At 39.3% G+C, this 9,477-nt stretch overlaps 2 protein-coding genes across 2 annotated transcripts in view; both read right to left on the reverse strand.

The window, feature by feature from the left end:
• LOC145658484 (extracellular calcium-sensing receptor-like) overlaps positions 1-2,752 on the reverse strand; it is a 4,873-nt gene extending 2,121 nt beyond the window's left edge. The window contains exons 1-5 of the mRNA XM_081715399.1: positions 2,742-2,752; positions 2,301-2,618; positions 1,539-1,839; positions 524-1,297; positions 1-6 (exon numbers count right to left, since the gene is read on the reverse strand). The exon at positions 1-6 is cut by the window's left edge and continues 219 nt beyond it. Of these exons, the coding sequence (XP_081571525.1) occupies positions 1-6; positions 524-1,297; positions 1,539-1,839; positions 2,301-2,618; positions 2,742-2,752 (1,410 nt within the window). The remainder of the gene's footprint in view (positions 7-523; positions 1,298-1,538; positions 1,840-2,300; positions 2,619-2,741) is intronic.
• Positions 2,739-7,798, reverse strand: LOC113590971 (extracellular calcium-sensing receptor-like). Its single transcript, XM_035525358.2, has 6 exons — positions 7,662-7,798; positions 7,161-7,461; positions 6,140-6,925; positions 5,659-5,883; positions 5,339-5,462; positions 2,739-4,835 (listed from the first exon to the last, which is right to left on the reverse strand). The coding sequence occupies exons 1-6, from the start codon at positions 7,781-7,783 to the stop codon at positions 3,922-3,924; spliced, it is 2,472 nt and encodes an 823-aa protein (XP_035381251.2). The 5' UTR covers positions 7,784-7,798; the 3' UTR covers positions 2,739-3,921.
• Positions 7,799-9,477: the final 1,679 nt, after the last annotated feature.

Below are 9,477 nucleotides of genomic sequence, written 5' to 3' on the forward strand. Positions count from 1 at the left end.
GTGTATCTGTAGTATTAGAAATGACTAATGAAAGATCATGACAGTGGCATACAATTCACCCATGCCATGTTTGAATACATGACTTAAAAACAACCCCCCCACTCCCAAATATAATAAAGGTAATTATGTTATTTATATATTATACATTAATACAACCATTACATTTATAATAATTGACAGGCAAGCTTTAGATTTATAGATTTATAGCCATGCAGTGTTTGAATACGTGACTAAAAATATCTGGCAGTATATTTAAATTCATATATATATATATATATATATATATATATATATATATATATATATATATATATATATATATATATATATATATATACACACACACACACACACACACACACACACACACACACACACACATATATATTTCCTTAATATTTATACATAGGTAGATTAATGTATACAGTACAACCAATCAATTATTTACCATTTCAATGGACAGGCAAACTTCTGACTTTGATACATAAATTTGAATTTTGTTTTTAATTGAGAAGATTTATACCTGCCACGGTGCGAATTTAATAGTCTTGTCGCACTGCGTTTCATTACAGATCACTCCGTGGATAGCATGCGCTATGGCATATGTAGCTTTATACACCAAGATAGTTAAGCGCAGCTGAGACGTGTCTGTGTATGGGTTCTGTAGCGAGCGGATATCCTCGCTGCCGTCACATTCCCTCGTGCCTGTCCGTGCTTTTAGGCTACAGCTGAATGAGCGTTCCCAAAATTCCGTTAACACGGGTGATTTGGAAGCTTGTTCTGGAGAAAGGTCTAGAAGAAACTCACGAAGACCTGGAATAACTAACCGGGGGACCCCAAAACCTAAAGCGCCGGCACAAATGTTAAAACGCAGAAAGTCTGGATGTGCGATCCAAGCCTCACTGCCTATCCACTGAATCGGAGGCAGAGGTTGTCGTGCCAGTTCCTCAAAGATCAGTTTCATGTCTCCTGCGTGAAGAAACGCTACTATTACTCGGGCCGTGGACCTGCGGATGACGTTTGCCACTCTTTCCAGTTTGATGCGCGGTTGTGTCCTGTAGTAGGCCTCGGAGTACTCCACACAGATCCCCTCCTCCTGCGCAGCTTTTAGAAACGCTGCCGTTCCGTAGTTTCCGTAGTCTGTGTCGCTGTGCAGTGCTCCAATCCATGTCCAGCCAAAATACTTGATCATTTTTACCAGTGCAGCAGCTTGGTGCTGATCACTAGGTATGGTCCTAAGGAAGGCGGGAAACTGACCCTTATCGCTCAGACACGCGCAGGTTGCAGAATGACTCACCTGTGGTTCGGTTATAAGAAAGGATGTGTAGTTTGAATCAGTTCTTTCATGCAGGCTACTTGTTTGTATATGTTTTTGATTGTATAACGCATTACTTTACATATCTTACATTTGGCTACATTTTTGTGGAAGTTCGGGTAAATCATTAGGCTATTCAGAAATGATTTAAAAACAAGAAGAATATTTTTTTTTAATATGAGTATATGGTAAAGACTGGAATATTCTGGCCCTTATCTTTCACCTGTGGAATTCCAAAAAGACCGAGCGTTCTGGCCATGCTAATTGACGCATAGGAAGTAGAATCTCCTACGACAGCAGGTACAGCGGCAGCTGCAGATTGTGAACAAGACCGTGTGTCGTTGAAAACGGGGTCCATGCCGTTTACACATTGTAAAGCAATTTTGCTTGTTATTTGCGCATCAGAGCACGAGTCGTATATCTGGTAGCCTAACGTGATGCCCGGCAGGAGATCGGTACTGTTGTTGATCTCGTGGATGGTGAACTCAAAGGAACGGGCGAGGCGCAGCTGCTTGAAATCCATGCTGTGTGGATACAGTACAACACATAAAAAATGAGAAAACCTTTAACAGTACCAAATTATATATCATACACACATCTTCAAAGCAATACATTTACATTTTTGGAATTTAGGAGACGCTCGTTTCCAGAGCGACATACAAAAGTTATTTGTCACTTGCTCATAGAATGTATCCTAGCCAGTAAAGCAGCTTAGCGATCAAGATACCATTAAATTAGAATACGGTTGAAATACATGAATCAGTGCTGATACATAGAAGTGTGAAACAAATATAAGCTATATCTCAGAGAACGATAACGAAAAATATCAAATTATACGTGCTAGTTTCGGTTACCCAACAGGTGCAGGATCAATGGTCGTTCTAATACATAGCATAGTAGAGAACATGTTTGATCCTAATTATCATTTCTCAGTCATTCTAACAAAATACCCTGCTGACTCTGCTGTTCACTCCACATGACAGACCTCCCAGAGCACTGTAGCTGTGGTGGCAGCCTGGTGTAGGTGTCCTGTCCTGCATTGGTGTAGTAATGAAGGGTGAAAATCCCTCCAATTAAAAAATCTCCATTTAAAGAAAGCTCAGGTAGCTGAGGCTCAGTCCACAGCCTGCAGCTGCCTGGGTTTCCTTTACATCCTGCAGGGCTGAACACAGTCATCCACAACACTGACACAAATGGCACCAGACTTGAAGTGATCTGCATGTTGGGCTCGGTGCCTCCCAGCACTCTAAAGGTCTGGATGGCTGCTTTACACTGGTTTAAATAGCCACCTTGCTGTGATGACCTGTCAGTAAATGTGGGTGTGAATTGAGCACAGGAGGCGTGGCTATTTATTCACTTTCAATCATACTGATAGCTTAATGTTTTTATTTCTATAGTTTGTAGTTGTAGTTACAGCAAAACAGACCTTAGCAGCATCGCCTATAGTGCTTATACAAGAAAAAATGTAGAACATAACCAGCATTTATTCAAATTCTGTTAAATGTTTTTCTTTCTTTATTTAAATATGAATATAAGTAAACTGATTACTTTGTTTATATATCATTAATTACTTTTTTTGCAGTTTTGTTAGAAATGTATTTGTTTAGATGTTTCATGTTTATTTATTTGCATAATGCTGTATGATAATGATTAATGTAAGCCTGACCCTTAATTCAATTGCCCTAAATCTTGCTAGCCATTTAGATTTAAGATCTCACCAAGTTGAAGTGAATCTGAATGTTGAGTAGGGGAAATAACAAATTGGACTTTAACCTTCCTTAATCAGGGTTTGGTACCCCTGTGCTAATGGCTGGGCTAGTAGCTAGCTTGCTGGAAGTTTGAGACTTATTACAAACTCAAGCATAAATACATGCTGAAAAAATTCCAATAGCTCAACAATTCAATATAGTATAAGATATATATATCGCTGTTCATTGCTGTCTAATGTCTCATTTGTGTATGCGCTACCTGTGATATTTGTTATTCCATGCCTTGTTCATGCTCTAGTTATTTGTTTATATCGCTGCTTGTGTTATTGTTATAGCTTGCATCCCTTTTTTCAAGATTATTGCTCTTTTTTATTGCGTGTTCCCATACTATCTGCTCTATGATCTTGGACCTTGACTACAACTCTGATGATAGATTTGCCCCTAATAAATCTCACTGTTCTCAGCGAATGCATCCGACTTATACTCCCTCCATGTCACACAAATAAAAATCATACACTGACTTTTCATCAAGCTAGAGGTACAAATCATTAGATATAAATATATAAATAGATGTAGGAATGGATAAATACAGTAGCTGGAGAGCAAATTATTTGAATTTTCAAAAAGTCTGATAATGCCTCAATGCAGTTTAATGTCAGCAATATTATTCATATGAAAGTTAATCTGCCATTATCTATAACTCCATAACTACACATAATGAAGTGAATATACTGGAACAAAAAAAAATTGGGTGATAGAAAAACTCATGTGTTTAGCATGCATTCAGCAATGATTATTTTCAGGAAGCAAAATCAATGTTGACCAGTGCACAGGTCAAATTTTATATAACTTGCTGATCCTTTGCTGGTTGTTAACTTTGTTGTGTTTTTGAATGTCTTATAGAGCTTTAGAGGGAACTTTACCCATAAGGTGTTTCTTGGTATTTTGCTCTGGCCTAAATACAATTATAAAACACTTGGGAGCAAAAATACAAATAATCAAACCAAAGCTTGAGGCCAGAATAGCAAAAATCTCCACAGCTACAGTGAATTTTCCAGGAGAGCTGACATAAGCTGGAATAAAGGTGATCCAAACTGCACAGAATATGAGCATGCTGAATGTGATGAATTTGGCTTCATTAAAATTATCAGGCAACTTCCTTGCTAGAAAAGCAAAAATAAAACATAACAAAGCCAGGAATCCTATATAACCCAGAACAGCCCAAAACCCTACAGTGGAACCTAAGCCACATTCCAAGATTATCTTTTCCTTGTAGTGCCTTAGATTTTGGAAGGGGAAAGGAGGTGATATTTTTACCCAAAGCACACAAATAAGGACCTGTATGAGAGTGAAAGCAAGAACACTGAGTCTCTGCTGTACAGGCCCAAACCATTTCATGACATTACTTCCTGGAAGTGTAGCCCTGAATGCCATTAACACCACTATTGTTTTCCCCAGAACACAGGAGATGCAGAGGACGAAGGTGATCCCAAACGCTGTGTGACGCAGCATACAGGACCACTCAGAGGGCTGACCAATGAAAGTAAGTGAACAGAGGAAACACAGAGTCAGAGAGAAGAGCAGCAGGAAGCTCAGCTCTGAGTTGTTGGCTCGGACAATGGGAGACGTCCTGTGTTGATAGAAGACAGCAGTAACACACACAGCCATGAAGGCCCCGATGATGGAAAACACTGTCAGAACAATGGCTAGAGTGTCATCCCAGGACAGGAACTCAACAGGCTTGGGGAGGCAGCTGTCTTGTTTGGTGTTTGGCCAGAAATCAGGAGGACAGTGTATACAATCCAAAGAATCTAAAAGATCAGAAATGCAAAATCAGAATGCTTTCATAGAGGAAACAATGTCTCATGTTATTTCTAATATAAAGCATGACGATCACCAGCACTGTATTCAGAAAGTACTGTAACTATGACTTCTCTATGCAGTGCTGACGACCGAAAAATGTGTTTCCTTATTGAGTCTCATCTTCTCTCAGGGTTTCTTGTTTATACAATCTCGGGTATTTCCTTGACAATTCTATCCTTGCCTTGCTTATAAGGGGACAGGAATTAGGTTTCTGTTCACAGTGTCTTTATAATGTCTTTGTGAAATGCTATACAAGGAAACTTGAACTAAACTGAATTGACAATGTTCAAGAGGAGCATAACACTCTGTTCAAGGATTAAAAGTTTTTGGGGTGTCTTTATATAACTGGTTGGCTTCCATAACCATTGAAGAAAGCTGCTTTAGTATACAATATACCACAGAAGTGTCATCTGGTGCGTAAGAATTAGAAGGTAGAGAATTGTTAAAAAACCTGTATTGTTACTGATCTCTCCCTCTGCACATGGTATACAATCAAAGCAGCAGAGAGGCCTTCCCTTCTGTACAGCCTTCCGGGTGCCTGGAGGACAGCTCTCACTGCACACAGACACTGGCACCTGGGAAAGACATTAGAGGAAAATGCAAATTAAATAAATGCTATGAGGCTTTGAACTGCCTAATTCAGATTTTGTCTTACTCACTGATTAAATGAATCACATAATTAACAAGTTTGTGGGGGACATCAGTTAACATCAGTTGTGTGGGAGGAGAACTGCGGTATAGTGAGTGAGTACAGGCTACATTATGTAGTACCTCTGTCTGTCCTCCAAACCAGCTTACAGTACTTGTGACTTTGAACTCCTGTCCTTTTGGTTTGGATGTGTCATAGTAGCCCACTGTCACAAAATCTAATGTGCCATCTTTCTTAAACTGCAAGTTTATGAGCTCATAGAGAGCTTCAGGATCTCCATTGGCATCAAAGTTGACCTGATAACCATTCTTTGTGGTGAAATTCACTCTTTTAAGCTGGTTGTGTATCTGTAGTATTAGACACAGCTTCATGAAATGTTATGACAGTGTGACATAGTCTTCTCTACAGACAATTCCCCCATACATTGTTTGAATATATAACTAAACATTTAACTTTTATTTTGCAGCATATTTTCATATAAATATTATATATGGGCCAATACTAAAACATAAGTACATTAATACATACAACCAGTAAATTCATGATCATTTCAATGGACAGGCAAATTCTGACATTTTTTTTCTTGATTCATAAGATATATACCTGCCACGATGCGAATTTATTGGTCTTGTCACATTGTCTTTTATTACAGATCATTCCATGGATAGCATGCGCTATGGCATAAGTAGCTTTATACACCAAGTTAGTGGTGCGCAGCTGAGACGTGTCTGTGTATGGGTTCTGTAGCGCGCGGATGTCCCCACTGCCGTCACATTCCCGCAGGAACTCTGAGGAGCCTGTCCGCCCTTTTAGGCTACAGCTGAACGAGCTCTCCCAAAATTCCGTTAACAGGGGCGATTCCGAGGCTTGTTTTTCTGAGAGGTCTAGAAGAAACTCACGAAGTCCTGGAATAACTGAACGGGGTTCCCCAAAACCTAAAGCTCCGGCGCACATGTTAAACCGCAGAAAGTCTGGATGTATGATCCACGATTGGCTGCCTATCCACTGAATGGGAGGCAGCGGTTGCCGTGCCAGTTCCTCAAAGATACATTTCATGTCGGGTGCATGAAGAAATGCTACTATTACCCGAGACGTTGATCTGCGGATGACGTTTGCGAGTCTCTCCAGTTTACTGCGCGGTTGTGTCCTGTAGTAGGCCTCGGAGTACTCCACACAGATCCCCTCCTCTTGTGCAGCCTTTAGGAATGCTGCCATTCCGTAGTTTCCGTAGTCAGTGTCGCTGCGCACTGCTCCAATCCATGTCCAGCCAAAATACTTCACCATTCTCGCCAGAGCAGCCGCTTGGTACTGATCACTAGGTTCGGTCCTAAAGAAAGTTGGAAACTGTCTCTTATCGCTCAGACACGCGCAGGCTGCAGAATGACTCACCTGTGTTTCCGTTAGAAGACAGGATAAAAAAAGATAGTTTGTAGTTTGAATCGTTCTATTTCTTGTTGGGAACTTGTTTTGTTGCAGTACACATGTATAACACAATAACTTACATATCATACAGTTGACAACAGTTTGAGTATAGGTTTGGAGTAAATCATTAGGATATTCAGAAGCTATTTATCTCTCAAAAACAAGAATATTTATTCTGAATATTCTGACTCTTATAGCTCACCTGTGGAATTCCAAAAGGACTGAGCATTCTGGCCATGCTAATTGACGCAGAGGAAGTAGAATCTCCTACAACAGCAGGTACAGTGGCGGCTGCCAATTTTGAACAAGAACCCGTGTCGTTGAAAACGGGGTCCAAGCCGTTTTCACACTGTAAAGCAATTTTAATTGCCATTTGCACGTCAGAGCACGAGTCGTATATCTGATAGCCTAATGTGATGCCCGGCAGGAGATCGGTTCTGTTGTTGATCTCGTGGATGGTGAATTCCATGGCACGAGCGAAGCGGAGTTGTCTGAAGTCCATGCTGCGTGGATACAGTAAGAAAAATTAAAAAATTAGGAAGCTTTTGTCAATAACAAAATGTATTATATTCACATGTTGTTATCGCAATACACAGCATGTCTACAAAATAGTAGAGAACATAATTGGCCCTAATCATAATTTCAGTCATTCTAATAAAATACCCTGCTGACTTTACTGTCCACTCCACTCTCACAGACAGACCTCCCAGAGCACTGTAGCCATGGTGGCAGCCTGGTGTAGGTGTTCTCTCCTGAATTCGTGTAGTAATGAATGGCGAAAATCCCTCCAATTATAAAATCTCCATTCATTGAAAGCTCAGGCATCTGAGGCTCAGCCCACAGCCTGCAGCTGACTTGTTTTGCTTTACATTCTGCAGGGCTGAACACAGTCACCCACAGCACTGATACAAATGACACCAGACTTGAAGTGATCTGCATGGTGGGCTTGGTGCCTCCCAGCACTCTAAAGGTCTGGATGGCTGCTTTACACTGGTTTAAATAGCCACCTTGCAGGGATGACTTGTCAATAATTGTGGGTGTGAAGTGAGCACAGGAGGCGTGGCTATTTGTTCACTTTTAATGGCTGCTGGATGGCTGCTTTACAGTGGTTTAAATGGCCACGTTTCTATGAAGTGCTCTGTCAGTAAATGTGCGTGTGAAGTGGATACAGGACCATGGGTATGACTGTGTGTTCATTGTTAATCATAATGGTGCCAGTAATGTTTATTTCTATATCATTGGTTTATAGTTGAGTCTCAGTGCAACAGAAATAAGGCTTCTTATATGCAGTAACCATTTGCTTCCTCCCAAGAGTCAGAACATAAAAAATATTGATGGTAGAAGAATTAATTTAACATGCATTTGTTTTTGTTTTCTCAAATCTTCTAAATCTCATCCAAAATAGTTCACTTTTAATTTCCATTAGTCATTTAAAAAAATAATAATAAGTATTATGAACCCTTGCTGCCCTTGGGGCTGTGTGGTTAGTATATAATTTTCAATAAGATAATTTCTCAGTACAAAGCAACTCTCTTCACTACCTTCATATTTCTATGAGCAATACACATGAGATTATCTCTGCTATAGGAAGTGGCACATGAAGGTAAAAAGCAAAGCGAGGAAGGTTTATTTACATGCCAGGGGGAAAAAAGGGAATTGAAATGTTTATAATTTGCTTTAAAAATATCTACATTTTGGCCACGTCTAAATTCTTATGGAAGCTGGTTCTAATTGTATGTAGTATAAAAGCTTAGACCATTTTACCATATTTAGTTGTAATTCTGGTCTTTACCTGTATCCTGGCCTATATGTCTATGTCCATGGATCTAAGAGATCTACTAAGTTTATGTTTATATTCATTTTGTGATTTATAGACTAATAATATCACTTTTAATTCTGTTCTATATCTTATTGGAAGCCAAAGTGTCGAGATTTTAGAAGTGGTATAATGTGCTCTGCAGCATTATTCTCAATGAAGTAGTAAGTCTAGTTGCAGTACCCATCGCAGCACTCAATTCTGCTGGACATAAAAGCATGCACATGTTTCTCTATGATGGGACATTAATTCTTTGATTCTAGCTAAAATTTTAAGATAATAGAACAATGTCTTGGTAATTGTTTTCAAATGGCTATTAAAGGTGATATCGCAGTGTATTTGAAAGTTGAGATTTCTGTATAGATCTTTAGTTTTTAGAATCATATATTCAAGATGTTTACTAATTTTGAGATGCTACTCTTCATGGAACTCTTTGATCACCATAATCTCTGTTTGGTCCTTATTTAACTGAAGGAAATCCTGCCCCATCTAGTTATTTATGTGTTCCCAACATAGACATAGACAAAGTATGTCTCTTGCACTGTAATAATCAGGTGAGAGTATATTTGCATTTCATATGCATAACTTTGCTATCTTTTGTTGATTTGCAGAATTTGAGCTAATGAGAGCATATACATTTTTTTCCCAATCTTGCATTATTTTGTTAACTAGTATGAAATGAAAAACTAAGATCTAGTAAGAT

The sequence above is a fragment of the Electrophorus electricus genome, chromosome 6, assembly GCF_041902795.1.
Source record: "Electrophorus electricus isolate QZ-2024a chromosome 6, ASM4190279v1, whole genome shotgun sequence".
Lineage (NCBI taxonomy): Eukaryota > Metazoa > Chordata > Actinopteri > Gymnotiformes > Gymnotidae > Electrophorus > Electrophorus electricus.

Bases quoted from the DNA above. Each gene is read 5' to 3' on its own strand.
- LOC113590971 (XM_035525358.2), bottom strand. From the start codon at position 7,783: ATGCCTGAGCTTTCAATGAATGGAGATTTTATAATTGGAGGGATTTTC. The intron at 6,926-7,160 runs GTGAGCTATAAG...ACGGAAACACAG, and splicing joins GTCCTTTTGGAATTCCACAG to GTGAGTCATTCTGCAGCCTG. The intron at 5,463-5,658 runs GTACTACATAAT...TGTCTTTCCCAG, and splicing joins GGTTTGGAGGACAGACAGAG to GTGCCAGTGTCTGTGTGCAG.